The sequence below is a fragment of the Kryptolebias marmoratus genome, linkage group LG8 (genome assembly GCF_001649575.2).
Source record: "Kryptolebias marmoratus isolate JLee-2015 linkage group LG8, ASM164957v2, whole genome shotgun sequence".
Classification (NCBI taxonomy): domain Eukaryota; kingdom Metazoa; phylum Chordata; class Actinopteri; order Cyprinodontiformes; family Rivulidae; genus Kryptolebias; species Kryptolebias marmoratus.
The window spans coordinates 18,697,376-18,710,942 of NC_051437.1; the positions used below are offsets into that span (position 1 = coordinate 18,697,376).

Here is a 13,567-nt window from a genome sequence, read left to right on the forward strand (position 1 = left end):
AAAGTCTCTGTTACAGTACAAATGTCATGGTGTCACAGAGGGGAAAAGAAATTTAAAGGCTGAATTTAAAATGGGATTGTAGCACATTTAAAAAAGTCATAATCCTGTGGTTGAAACTATTGTATTTATATTAACAACCGATGTACAACCTAAAACAAATCCTCTTTTCAGTTTATAACAATGTTAGGGATGTTCCCTAAAAAGACAGTGGCTTGAATAAACCCACAAAAAGACAATTTTGTATTCCCGTGCCATTTTACTGTATATTTGCTGCAACAACAATACTAGGGAAAATACTAATAAACACAATTTAGTGATTCTCACATTTAAATATCTTTTGTTTCATTGCAACCAGAATAACGTGTACCATCAACTCATTTTTATCTGTTATTTAACATCCAAAACATAAAGTTTTAGGTTAATGCAATCAAATAGAAGTCCAAGTAAATATAGGAATGAATCAATTTATTCAGCTGAATGTAGGGCTAAAGTGTATTTCACCTTTTATCTATGCAATAAAATCTTACACTGAAAATTCAATCAAAATTGGGTTTATTCTGCAGTTTTTATTATTCATCTTTGCACCTAGTTTTCTAATTTTACCACGATGATAATTTATTTTGCAACCCATTGGTGGATTTAAGCCTGTGATAAAATGGTCACCACAACTTGTTTTAACTTGTTTACCAATAACTTTGGGCTAAACTCTTTGGTGTTTTGAGCTTTCAACTCAAAAGCATTCAGCAGTCTACTGCCTAATAAGCAATTTGAAATAATGCAGCACCTTTATAAAAATACAAGATTGATCTTAGTTATGTTATCATATCATTTTAACAGTTTGATTTAGATTTAAAAGTTTCTTTGAATTTTCATAAATATGGAAGAAATCCTCTTCCAACAGAGATACAAAGTAAAAGGAGCAATTTTAGTCAGAAATATCCAATTATAGGGTTAAAAAAGCTTAGACTCTAGACTATAAAGACTGGAGCGAGGAAAACCTAAAAGCACAATTGGCAGTGCAGATAAATCCATTGTGTTGTCCACCTGAAACCCTGCAAGAACAAAACCCCCTGAAGGCCCAGTTAGTATATTTCAAGCATAAAAATGCAAGCATAAAAGAGTCTCAAAAGAATTTTACTTGTAATAAAATGTCACATTATAGCTGCGAACAGTGTTGGTTTGAAGCAATTGAAAGTATTAATGGAGTCACACTTTTTACAGTCCCAGCAGGTTGGATATAACTACAACTGGAATGAAACCATTGTTTTTACAAAGCTGTTACAGATCTTAAGAGACACTGAAAGACCCAGAGCATGTTGAAAAGGCCATCCTAAAACCAGCTGTGAAAGGGTTTGAATAATACTGTTCGTGACCAGACTTGAAGCTGTAAGTCTTTATTTATGCAGGTGTTTAAAAAATGTACTCATCTTACAAGAGTCTATCAAAGCAGCTGATGGTTAAATGGTGTTTTTTAATGACACATGCTGTTTACTAAAATGGAAATAAGATGATAAATGGTGAATACCCTTAATTTGCTCATTCTAAGCTCACGTATGTGAAGGAATCTGTTCGACTTTGGTGCTAAACTCAGTTCAGGTAATATCCCTGAATGTCTGCGATGAATGAAGACGCTGCAAGGGACAAATGCCTCTTTAATCTCTAAAGCACTTTTCATCGCTCTTGCTGCTGTCACTGACATGCACACCCTTTGATTAAAATGTCAGCATCTCACAGTCAAATTTATCAAACTGGTGGCGAGAGTTAAGGGGTTACCTCTGACCTGTCCTTGGCTCTGGCAATAATCCACTTTGTTTTTGTTTTTTTGTTTTTTTTTCTTTTCCACCCTCTTCTGGCTCATCAAGTCTGGTCAAATGAGTGCTAGGCAATCAATAATGTTCTGAAAGAATAAGACTGCTGCACTTGCATAAATAGTTTAATAAATTATTCATAGAGCAGCCAGCAATGGGCAATTGAAACTAGGACACGCTCGCTGTGGTGTCTCTGATGGGTTTTGTAATAGTGTCTGGATAGACCTTTGAGATTTAAAGAGCTATATGGCATATTTTAGCGTTTTACATGTTTATATTACGCTTTTCTGCCACTCACTCAGTGGAGGATCATGTTTTTTAATAATCTTTTTTTCTGGTTGTTTAATGCAAACCTCAAAGTTTTATGTAGAATCACAAAGTTGTAGCCTTTTTTTAATATTTTCAGTGACTGAAGTTGCTCTGTGATTGATTGTTTTTCTCAGGTATGCAGAAGCAGTTCAGGATGGATCTCAGTACTTCGTCCTGCTCATCATCACTGATGGAGTCATCTCAGACATGGCTCAGACCAAGGAGGCCATCGTGAACGTAAGTGCGACGGGATGTTATTGTTTCAGGAGCTTTGAGTTTACTGTGGCGCTGCTTTTTTTAAGCTATGTTTTACTTTGAGAATTTATAAGCCAAATAAAGTGCTAGATTTGAGAGTTTGTTTTCTCCCCGTGTGATTTTATGCTTTGTCCAATATTTCTCCAAGTTTTTCTTCTCACTCAGGCACAAGCTTTGTTCAACATGTTAATTTCAATAAAGGGGGCACTAATTAGGTCACCTTTTAAAAAAACAAAAAGCGTGTTTATTGCCTGTTATTCATTCAGTGTGTTTGCTGTGTCTTGACAACACTGCAGCTCTTGTGTTGTGAGTGTGCAGGTAAACCCCCCACAGCAGCGGTGCTCTGACCCCCAGCAGACTGGGTTTAAAGGGAATTTGCGACTGTTAATCAAACCATTCGAACAGCCACACCTTCCTTTTAAGATCTTGTCTGCTGCTCTGCTCAACCTGAACTCTGCTGCCACTCAGGACCAGGATTTCCTCTCTTTTGCCCTCCGAGAGCTAAGGCCTGGATGTTCTTTTTTTCCACTTTACATTCAGCCTTTGCTCTGTAGAGATGAAATATGAACAAAAAGTTCTTTGCAACACTAATGTCCGCAATTTGGCTTTGTGCTGTGCTACTTTGGAGCTTTTACTAAAAATTGCATAAAGCAGATATTGGCATGTAATTTTACTACTTCTCCTAATGGCTTACCAGTAATATACTGTGGTTTTTTTTCTTTTTTCCTTTTGATTATCCTCAAAAGACTGCAGCTTAGCTTTCAACCACTTATCTGTCTACATCTTGTATAGAATCATCTCCAGGGTGAAAAAGAACCTGAATTTCATTCTTTAAATGTTTTTCCTTTATGCTTACGATTTGATTTTAGGATTTCAAACAATACGAGAGTATCACTTTGACCTAGAAGGCAAAACTATAGATTAGTTTAGTTGAAAGACTCTGCAGTTGTCTGTTTGCTGTTTGATTGAGAAAGTAGTTCAACCACTAACAATAAAATCTATAGATATTTTACAGTTTACAGTGAGTTTATTTGTACATCCTGAATCAGAGAGTCAAAGTATTTACCTATGTGGTCAACTACCACTGTACAATCAGATTTTATTTACATAATTTGCCCTTGATTTTTTGGGTACATATCTTTGTCTTCTTCCAGGAACAAAATTAAAACAATTTGAGAAGAGGGAGAGAAGTTAAACAGTATATTCTTAAAGCCAGATATAGATGGATGTTGGTTGCTTGTCTTTGTGCTCTGAAAAAAGCCTCACATGTCACTAGACATTTTTTTCCTCAAAATATATGTATAAAAAACAATCCCCTAGATTAATGGGAGTTTGTTGAAATCTGTACCTTCTTTATCCACATTGCACTTCAACCACCTTCAGGTTGTTCCGTGTTTTGGGTTGATCCATTTTCCTGAAGCAGGCACAACATTACATTAGCTTAGTTACCAAACTGCACAGTATTAAAATTGTTAAACTACATCTACGTGCAGTAGACATCAGTCTTTTTGTTTGTGGTCAGAGGGTCAAATGTACAAAATGTTTCCTCAGTGTTGGCTAAATTGGCATCAGAAGTGGTATCTCTCCAGACTGCCGTTGTGGTTTTCTGCTGTTTGAGTTCAGACAAATTGATGGAGTGAGATCCCCTGAGTGACTTTACAGTACAGGCAAAGTAACAAATGATGTAGACTGAATAATTCAGCTCTGGCAGCAGGATTTGATCTGGCATTTATAGGTACTGTATGTGCTTGTGTGATTTGGAATGCTGGAAAAGGGGCAAATTGAATTTTTTTTTTTTTTTAGCCTCAGGAAGAGGTCGTGAGGAATGAGTAAAGTAGAGAAAAAGATAAAATGGGAAGGAATTGGAAGGGGGAAATTGATAAAGACCATGAAGGGGGTGGTCCTCTAAAGTCTATTTACTCCTATCTGTGACAGACCTTTTCCTGTGGGAGGTTTTTCCGGGAAAGCTGACCTACTTTTACCCTGTAAAAGCATTTCTAGTCCATATTCATGTCTGTACTTTCATATTTTGCACATCAGTGCTGTGGTTTAGGGTCATGTAGCACAGGGACATCTACACCATCAACTGTTCAGAAGCTAATTCTTCATATGAAGATTTATTATTTGTTCAGACTTGAGTTAAATGCGTAATTTTGATCCTTTGAATTGGGGTTCTTTGGGAAGGATTTGAACAATAAATAGTCTACTTGTTGTAGATACCTTTGAACATCCTTAGTTTGAAGAAAAAGAGTTGAATTTTGTCCAGATTGATGAGCTAATGGCTAGTCCGAACAGGACAGAGAATAAAGCCAATTACTGTCACCCTGAAACAACTCCAGTCTAAAACATTTTAGAATGGTTTATGCAAACGCAATTTTATAAAGCTGTGTTTTTTTAGTTTTAGAGTTGTTTTAGGATGGCAACAGTCCACTTTGTTCTTGGCCTCGCTTGGACTAGCCTTTAGCTCATCAGTCTGGTCAGAATTAAACTACTGCTTCAGACTGTGGTCACTCAAAGAGCAACAGGTAAGATAATAACTGTTCAATTCCTTTCTACAGAAACCCACTTCAAAATTGAACTATTGCTTTAAGTACGTGGGTCAAAGAGCATTTCTGATGCTCTGAGTGTTTGAATCTTTTTTATGTCCTAGCATCTTGAAGAGTTAATGTAAAATATGTATGTGCAGAATTTCATTAAACTTTGTTTAATCTTACAGACTTCACACCTGCAGTGTGAAACTTATGTCTCCTTCTGTCAGTAAGAGTCATTACACAAACACTGTAGGAGCAGAATCCTAGATTGAAAACAGTATATTTTCTATGTAGAAGATTTAAAATTATTTTCTGACTTGATGACATACTGTAGCTTCATCTTAGTCACTTTGGTTATTGACCTCTTTTGCTCTACCAAAGCAATCATATCTCCCTGATGTAAAAAACATTTGTGTATGAGACACAATCAGGTAACAGAGTTGAACTGCAGCCCCAACTGCTGTATTTTGCAGAATCCAGACTCTGACAAATATAATAAGTACTGTTGGAAATTGTTTGGCATGTTTTGATTACCCCGGCATATTCTGCTCTCCAGCTTTAAATAGAACCATCTATATTGGCAGTGGGAAGCGTAAACTGGACAATGCGTATAGTGGTTAGTTAAAATAATCAGTTATATTCAGGATTTATATCAGCCTGAGTTGAATAATGCATCCTGTCTTTCCTTAACACCTTGGACAGCACAAACTGCTACATAATGAGATGTGAAATAGTCAAGAAACATATTCTGTTATGCATAATTATCCTATTCTTTTTTTTCCCCCAATACTGTTTTTGTCTGGGGCTTCCCAGGGAAAATGAGCTCGCAGGTTAAAATGTTAACTTTGCAGGCAAGAACGTTCACTGGGAGAAAACTGCACGCATGGAAATGTAACCCCTCTAATCTGATTGACTGACTGCTGGTTCTTTTTTTATGACAGGCAGCCAAACTCCCCATGTCCATCATCATAGTTGGAGTTGGCCAAGCTGAGTTTGATGGTGAGGATACTGAATGAAGGTTTTGTTGTTGGGAAAAACCAATGAAACAAGTCTGTTGTCTCTCTGCTTTGAGTATGTTATTATTAAACCATTTCCAAAAAGGAACATCGGTTCACAATATGAACATATGTTCGGCCTCATTTGACTCTTAAATAAGCATTTAAGCACTATTAAGATGGTTTGTCATTAAGACATTTTCTCTCTTTAGCCATGGTTGAACTGGATGGTGATGATGTCAGAATCTCCTCCCGGGGAAAACTGGCAGAAAGAGACATTGTACAGGTAAAACATTTCTAACATCATTAATTATTAAAGACACAAATATAGAAAGTATAATATTTCCCTTTTGTGAGCATAGCTTTGTTATATCAAAATCCCTGAGGGCTTTCTTTTCCCTGACAGTCTGTACTAAACATAACAGCTCGAGGTGAAAGAAACTAGATTTCTTCTGCTTAAGCTACTATTAATATCGTAATCTGAATGACTCAGAATTACATGTTACACCATCTTTCTCTACCCACAGTGTCACCTTTGTACACAAATGATTAAAAACTGGGGCAACGATTTACATTTCCTTTGCAGGTTCTTAGATCATAAAATATATCAAATACTTGTCTTTTTGATTTGCTTTTACTTCTTGTTAAGGCTAAAAAAAAGATATTTTTGAAACATATGCAACAAATGCAACATTCTGTTAACATTTTTTTTTTGAAAACGTAACTACATCCTCAAATACAGACATTTGAATATTGTCTTTATTTGAAGGCTGACTAATTTCATTTTCTAAAGCTTAGTTTAGGTTTTAAGATCACAGATAAGCTAAAAATAAAGTATTTTTATTAAAGTTTTAATTTTCAGTTTAATTTAGCTTTAAAAAACATCACAGCTAAGATAAAAAAAAAGCCTCTTTCACACTCATGATCATGTGTTAAGACAACTTTCAAAATACCCACAAGCTTTGAGCTTTGTTTAGCCAAAAACTTAACTTGTCTGAATATGGTCGACTTGATGATCTTGAGCACACAAAGAAATCAGATAGTCACAGCTCCATTCACTGTTGTTTACCTGGATTTATTGAGGCGATGCAGCCTGAGAGATTCAACTTATGTTGTTAAACTCAGTTTCTATTCATATTTATGCAAAAAAGCTAACAAAAAATATGTTGGAACAGTCTTATAATATGTTTTCAAGAGGACAGAACATTTGATTCCTTGTCGTGCAGTGAAAGATTTAATTGAAAAGATTAAAAAGATTGTGCACTGAACTTCGTTTTGAAAATATCAGGGAACATAATAACCCATCAGAATAGTCATGCAAAGATAAATTTTGAATTTTGAAGCATATATATATATATTCAGGGAAAGAGAGAGAGTGACAGATAGACACACACACAAAAATTGACATTATAGGACATTTAATTTCAGCAAATAAGTCAAAAGAATTATGTGCATGCTGGCTCTGAAAGGCACAACAAGTTGGAAAATATCAATATTAGATGCAAGAAAAGATTCAACATCATGAATTACTAATAAATACATCAGAGTATGGCCCACAGAGCAGAATTTTGTGCATGATTTAAAAATAATGACTCCTTTCCCTCCCATGTCTCAACAGTTCGTACCGTTCAGAGACTACATGGACCGCACCGGTAACCACGTGCTCAGCATGGCGCGGCTGGCTAAAGACGTTCTGGCTGAGATCCCTGAGCAGCTGATCTCCTACATGAAGAGCAGAGCCATCAAACCCAACCCGGTCCCTCCGGCTTACTCAACGTGTGCCCCCCCCGAGACCGAATCAGTCTGAGTGACCCCCTCCAGCAGTGCAGCTCGGCTTTGAGTGGGGCAGAGTTCAGATTGATGTGAACAGGAAGTGGAAACACTTCTGCGGCTCTTGTCATAAATATTTCCCCAGACAAAACAAATGGATAATGATGATGAGACTCTCTCCTGATGTGGAGCACTGAGGCTGCTGCTGAAGAACCTGTTGATAATCATGGAGTGTTTTCATCTTTATGATCTTAAGGATGAGAGGGCTGAGATAAGATTGATGTTAAAGGAGGTTTTAGTCGTTTGCTGTCAAAGCTGTCGAAGTGATGATGTAATGGATAGCAAGTTAAACCCATAAAGAGGGGACTGTTTGAAAGCATAAAATATATTAGGATGTGTGTATCATGTTTGTGATACCTTTTGGAGTCAATGTGTGTTAATCTAAGAAATCTTATGATGCTAATTTTTTAATGTATTTATTGCAGAAATAATTTATTCCTTTCAGGGGACTTTAAATGATGGGGGTTGAAGTTGTACATAAATATACCTTGTAGTTTTCCATCAAATATTTTGTGACGAGTGTAAGAGAACCAATCCCCATTTCTACTTTGATATTGACTGTAAGATAAAAGCATGTGATAAAACCTATCCAGCAGTTTAGGAATCATTTTCACTCATGAAGATTTTTTTATTGCAAGTTGTAATATAAACAAAATGACCATCACGGAGGATTTTTCAGCACCATGTCTTATACATATTTCTAATATTTATATGAACAGAATGCACTAATTACTGTCCAAATAAAAGCACAACAGGTCCTATTGTTATTAAGATGAAAACCGCTATTTTGAAAAATCCAACCACAATAATAATAATAATGGAAAGAATCACATTATACACTTAAAAAGTTAAAATTTAAAACAGAAAGGAAGCTCATATGAAATTCATTATGCTAATTATACTTATAGATGAAGAAACTATAATTGTTTTGTGTTTTTACCATAAAACAATTTGTTTACATAAAAATAGAGGAATATTTTAAGCACAAGTTCACTTTCTCGGTTAGTATGCAAGGATGTAAATTGTATTTCAAAAAGGCTCATTTGTCATCTAGCTGTTTGTGTTTCTTTCTCTTACATTTTATTGTGGTTGCACTTCATTATCTAGAATTTAGTTTGGTAACTTTGAAGAACCCTTCAGACGTACTTTTAAAACTTTGATGTCAGCTTCCACCTTTTCTCCTACTTTTTAAGTGTTTGTTTTCTCAGAGCAAAGTCTGAAGAGTCATAAATCTTTCGGGAGAGACTTTTGGGCTTTGAGTTGTTTTTCTTTTTTTAAGCTATCTAACAGCAACAACTGGGAGCTCAAACTGAACGGTTATTAGTCAACGTTTTAATTCGATCTGTGTGTATTGTGTTTACTGTTCTGGTTGCTTTTTTTTATACATATACTTTTTCAAATTAATAATACCACGTTTTTTTATGTAGCCCAGATTGTGTAAAAGAAGTAAAAAAGGACCTCAATGTAAATCTGCTCTCCCAATTTGGATTCTGTGCTCACTGGTTTACAAAACCATGTGCACAGATTTGCAAAACTGAAGTAATTTTTTGTTGAAAAACAAAAAATGGAGCATTTTTATACTTAATGCACATTTAAAAACATCTTAATTGGGCACAAAGTTGAAAAGAGTAAATAATAAAACAAAAATTGGAAATAAATGCAAGATATCCTGCTCAATTAGGACTAAGAGCCAGTGATTTAAAATGATCAATGTGGTGGGCAGTTTTGGTTTCCAAATGTAGCTGAACTCAAACAGGTTCCAGGATCAGCAGCTCATAAATAAAACATTGTTTGAACACAGAACTTGCATACAGCCATCCACAGGAAGCAAAGCATTATTATCAGTTAAAATGAATCATAATAAACTCTCGGTGTGCAGCAGGTGTTTTGTTTCGTACTGTGTTTTAGGTGCAGATGTAGGCAGATCTCAACTCACATTATGCACTATGTCATGCAAACACATTTATATCTCATGAGATCTAATAATGAGTCAGTGTCGTGAATGTCTCTCAGCTATCACCACACTAAATTTTAGCTCAATAGTAATAAAACTGACTCGGCCATTTGCTCCAACAATTGAGGCAACATTTTAAAAACACATCTTGCATGGTTAATTATCTCTTGTGGTTTGAGTAGGGGATGATTCTCAGCTAATATTACACCAAACTTTAGCTCAGTATCTGTAAAATTAGAGCCATATATGTGTCGATTAACCGCGGTGACCATTTGGAATTGGACTGACTCTAAAAACTGTAAAAGTTAATCAGTTTTAGTTGTACAACCAGTGACTGCTTTCAGAGAGTTTCATTAAATCCCATTCACTGGTTAATGAGATATTTAGCCAACACAACAGATAAAACAGACACACAGACAAAAACATTACTGCCCTCCTGCCTTTGGCGGCGAGCGACAGCCAAACACTGGCTGTAAAAAGAGTGCTAAGGGATCGTCAGTAAAGTGTAACTCATAGACTACAACATTCAATATTATTAGCATTTACTGTGGCGTAACCAAGTCTCATCAGACATTTCTGTCTCCGGTTGAGATCAATAGTTTTATTAGAAACACCTGCATTTGTGGTTTTGGATAAATTTTTATTCTCAGATGCTGCATTTTGTAGATGGTTCCTAAATCACTCGTCTCATATTCTACAACACACAGACACCCGTGTCCAGCTTCAATCATTTGTTCTAATTTAAAATAGGTTGCAGTTTATTGTTTATGTTTGTAAGTAAAAGGAAGAGGAGTTTGTGATTCAACAACAGTTTGTTTAGGAGGTATTGATCCTGGAAATGAGGATCTGTTTAGCTTTCATTAAGCCCAAAATGCTCTATTCTTTGTTTTCTAACAGATAGCATATCTGGGATTTATCAAACTGAGAGAACACTTTTTTCCCAGCCTCTGTTTTTACTTTTGCTCCTGGCACCAGCCGGGCTTTAATGTTCCAAAACTCACTGTTTTACTCCGAGGTACATCAGCCCATTTTTAACTGCAGTACTTTTAAGTTTCTAAGATCCAGTTGAGCAATTTTGTTGTACAACTCGATTTCATCTTGTTCTCGATCCACACATGTTCACGGTTTCTTCTTTTAGAAACGATGTATGAAATTTTATACACTCCAAGTTATCTTTAATTATTATTTTCCAGTTCACTCTCTCCCAGTCACTCGATATCTTGATCCAACTGTGCCTAATGTATGGAAACATATCCAAATTCAGTCACCCAGGTGTTCTCCAGCTGCAACAGCAGGTCTCATGTTTCACATCCACACCCAGAAAAGGTTTCAAATGGTACAACTTCCAGATTGGGACTGTCACACAATTACAGATCATTGTCGTGTACTTTTTATACTTACAGCTCTTCACTAATGATGTTTGAATTGATGAAAGTCGTCCCAGAGCTGTTGTAGAATATTTAAAGTCAAGACTTGTTTACAATGAATCTGTGGCTGTTTGTGCCACATCTGGGACAAAGTGAACATTCACAGGTTGTTGTTAGGATATTGTTTGGATCCTGTTGTTTCGTTGAATGACAGTGGAGAACCAGCATTTACACAGATTTTGTTGTGCTGTCGCAGAATGTGATTTTCTTTTATGTTTTGTTTTTCAAGCCAAGTCTTTATGTAACAGTGTTTCTTAGCTGTTCTTTGACTCCCGCTGCTCTAAGTGCTCTCAGAGATATGAAAGAGTCTGACGTTTCTGCAGAAACTCAGTCCAGAGGCATTGAACTCTTTACACAATCCAGAACTTTACTTAGCTTTTCTTATTTTTACATTTTCAGCAGTGATGACTCCCCTGAGAAGATGAAACAGAGTTTAATTCACTACCAAAGTCTCTTGTTTGTCTAAACTGCGAGGTTTAGTTGCATAACACTGAGTACACCTCTACAGGAAGTCATTCAGTGCAAAAAACAATAATATAGTCATTACATAAATAGATATTTACAAGGAATTATATCTGATTGTCTCAAAATAAAACCTTGAATTTTAACCTAAAGATCAGATTTTCAAATTTAGCAAGTAACACGAAGAAGTTGAAAGTTTCAAAGTGAGACAGACTTTTTATTGGTTCTTTCAATGTGGTAAATAAAAAACATTTAGCAGCATGAAGCTCATTAGATCAACACCAACATGCAGCTCGAAGTCTGCGAGACAATAAAAGTCTGAAAGAATAATCAAAAGCATTAAAACATGTGAGGTGGAGGTGTTGCACTTTCCAACGGCATTTAATGGATTTATTATGACACCAAATGACTTCTAGGAGGATTAAATGGTTTTTATGAGCAGTTTTTATGAGATTAGAACAAAAGTCTTTTTTTTGTTTGTTTTTGCAAACCCACTATGGACACGTTTATCACTCTTATGCAATTGTGAACTTAGCAGCAGATTATATTGTTTTCCTTTTGTTTAAATTGTTTGTTCCTTTTTTTTAAAAAAAAGGCTGAACTCTAATTATGTACATAAACCTTGTATGAAGAATATCCAGTGCCAACATGTGTTGAGTTGTTGACCTTTAGCCTTTAGACGATGTGCATGTTTGTGCCAAAGTGGCAGGAATTATGTTTAGGTGGTTTACCTTCATTTCACCTGGTTAATGCATCTCCCACACATGTACTTGATTTGTGCCACAGGATGTTATTTGGAGACCGTGGTCTCTTCTAGCATGTTGCATCTCTGCTTTCTTTCCATTCTGGTTTCTATCAGACATACACAAACTGTATGGGTTCTTGTTGCCACTGCTCCTGTTTGACCCAGGTTGTTTACATACCTCTCTCGGTCTCTCTGACTTGCATGCTGAATAATTTCCAAACCAAGTGTTGGACACAGAAATTGTCGTCATACTGTGGTTTGTGAAATGCTTTGTAATGGATTGCCTTAACTGAAGATTAATAAATATTGACAACTTTGGCAGAATGCAGAGTTGGTTTTTGTCACCGCTGTCATTACAACCTTGAACGACCTGCAGCAACTTTTAACAACTTATGGACATTTTTTGTTAATAAAGTCAACACATTGACAGATGCTCTACAAGGCAATATGTGCATTCATCTGCAGAGCAGGCTCCACATAAGAAGGTTTATTCTTTATCAACTCACTAAGGCGATATTATATTAGATTATTTAGCTGTTGTTTCTGTTTGGGTTTGACTAGACAACATAATTGGACAGATGCAACAATAACACTGAGTCAAACCTGGTATAATGAAATCACTTGTAATTTTTGCATGTTCTTCAGCTTATGTAACTAGTAAAATTAGGACATTTAATGTGTTTTGTTTACCACTCAGAAAAACAAAAAACAACAACAACAAAAACCTGAACTGCTGCAGCTTTCCTTTATAAATCTGTCAAGATCTTAACTGTTTATTTTTCTACAGAGCAGCAGGGGGGAGGTTTCAGTTCATCTCTTGTTTGTGAAGCAGTGAAAAGCAGCAGTTACATGCAACACTGAGGTGAGGAAGTTCTTGTTTTTATTATTTATTTAAAACATGATCACCATAAACATCACATAACAGAGCAGGTGAAGACTTGAGGACCCAGACACAAAACAATGGACTTTCAAAATAAAATGAAAGTATTTATCAGAATTTCCTATGATAAAACCAGTTTTATTTTCCACAAAAGTTTATGGGAAAATAGAAAAAAAAAATCATGTTGTTTTACAGCAGTTTTTGGATACTTAGTGCATTTACTACAATTTAAACCATTTCTAGCTTAGATTTATCTGCAGTGACATTGTCAGCATCAGTGGGATATTTATGCTTCTTTATGCTTTTACCTAAATTCGTCAGGCCAAAATATTTTCATTCTTAGTTCCTGCTGGGCTAAATGTTTTATTTTT

General features: G+C 35.8%; 1 protein-coding gene across 2 annotated transcripts in view; it reads left to right on the top strand.

Moving 5' to 3' along the window:
• The window catches only part of cpne5a (copine Va), a 72,436-nt gene extending 59,796 nt beyond the window's left edge, over positions 1-12,640 (top strand). For both annotated transcript variants that reach the window (XM_017430935.3, XM_017430936.3), the window contains 4 exons: positions 2,252-2,354; positions 5,845-5,902; positions 6,111-6,184; positions 7,517-12,640. In XM_017430935.3, the coding sequence (XP_017286424.1) occupies positions 2,252-2,354; positions 5,845-5,902; positions 6,111-6,184; positions 7,517-7,705 (424 nt within the window). In that variant the 3' untranslated portion in view covers positions 7,706-12,640. The remainder of the gene's footprint in view (positions 1-2,251; positions 2,355-5,844; positions 5,903-6,110; positions 6,185-7,516) is intronic.
• Positions 12,641-13,567: the final 927 nt, after the last annotated feature.